General features: G+C 37.3%; 1 protein-coding gene across 1 annotated transcript in view; it reads right to left on the bottom strand.

Annotated features, from left to right (window-relative positions):
* Positions 1-1,564, bottom strand: part of VPS4B (vacuolar protein sorting 4 homolog B (S. cerevisiae)) — a 39,748-nt gene that overhangs the window by 15,914 nt on the left and 22,270 nt on the right. Inside the window, 2 exon segments of the mRNA XM_011953594.1 lie at positions 144-297; positions 644-800. Coding sequence (XP_011808984.1) covers positions 144-297; positions 644-800 — 311 coding nt within the window.

The following is a 1,564-nucleotide window of genomic DNA, read 5'->3' as shown; positions in this document are numbered from 1 at the left end:
TCCCAGCTACTCAGGAGGCTGAGGCAGGAGAATCGCTTGAACCTGGGAGGCGGAGGTTGCAGTGAGCCGAGATTGCGCCACTGCACTCCAGCCTGGCGACAGAGTGAGACTCTGTATCAAAAAAAGAAAAAAAAAAAAGTAACATCACCTTGCATTTGCACTAGGAACTCCGTCTTAATTCTACGTGCGGCTTCACTTTCGTTTTCACTTCTTGAACCACACAGAGAATCAATTTCATCAATGAAGATAATGGAAGGCTTGTTCTCTCTGGCAAGTTGGAATAAATTCTTAACCAGTCTAAAAATAAATGAAAACTTTAAGTGTCTAAAAAACAGTAAAAGATTAAAACAAAGCAATGTATCAATATTACAAGAACTGTGTAGATTAAAAAGCCTAATCATGTTTCAGGTACAGAAAATAAGAATGCTACAACTGGATAACTCACTTTGATTTACTAGGTTGTACATATATGCTATCTTTTCCCACAAAATAAATTCTAGATTAGAGACTGATTTGACAGAGGACTGAGTACCTATATTACATCACTTCTCTGAATATCTATGAATGATGTAAGAAATCTATTAAGGACTGATACAGTAATTATAGGCAAAGAAAAAACTTTAAAAATTGATTTACTACTTACTTTTCACTTTCACCTAGCCACTTAGAAACAAGATCAGAGGAAGATATTGAAAAAAATGTTGAGTTGTTGGCTTCTGTTGCTACAGCTTTGGCTAAGTAGGACTTTCCTGTTCCAGGCGGCCCAAATAATAGGATTCCCCTCCAAGGTGTTCTCTTGCCTAAAATTTACATTTAGAAAAATGTCACAAGAATTTTAACACTTAATTGCAGTTACCACTGACATCATCTATACGGAGGAATACTCTGAAAAGATTTTCACTCTAAACCTGCAAGGATTAAAACAGTATTTTAAAAATAAATCAATCTAAGGTATGTCTTAAATGTATTTTGTTTCTTCTAGAGACTGCTTTATCAAAAATATACTTACATTACATACACCTTCTAACAGGAAGTACATTTGTTTGCTCATTCATTAAACCAGTATGTATCAAAACCGTAACGTGCACAGGCAAAAGGATTTCTGCCCTGCATGGAGTCTAGTGGGGAAAAGAGTTCAGTGAAAAGGTACTTTCTGATCATCTACTGTGTACACTGCTTGATACCAGAATATTGTACAAAAACTACATCCGTAAAAAATGGGCAGCTGGAAGAGATTTTCTTTCAATATTTATGCTCTTTAGAAAAGTGAACCTAACAAAGTTTGGATGACTTATGAGTTTCTGCTGAATTCTTGATTCCACAGGAAAGCACAGGTTAGCGCTATAGGTAGCAGACTTCCTTTTATTTTTTTTTGAGACGGAGTCTCACTCTTGTTGCCCAGGGTGGAGTGCAATGTGCTATCTTGGCTCACTGCAACCTTTGCCTCCTGGTTTCAAGCGATTCTCCCACCTCAGCCTCCCAAGTAGCTGAAATTACAGGCGTCCTCCACTATGCTTGGCTAGTTTTTGTATTTTAGTAGAGATGGGGTTTCACCATATTGATC

The sequence above is a fragment of the Colobus angolensis genome, unplaced genomic scaffold (genome assembly GCF_000951035.1).
Source record: "Colobus angolensis palliatus isolate OR3802 unplaced genomic scaffold, Cang.pa_1.0 Scaffold369, whole genome shotgun sequence".
NCBI lineage: Eukaryota > Metazoa > Chordata > Mammalia > Primates > Cercopithecidae > Colobus > Colobus angolensis.
The sequence above is the reverse complement of the archived record's forward strand: the minus strand, read 5'-3'. Positions and strand labels throughout refer to the sequence as shown.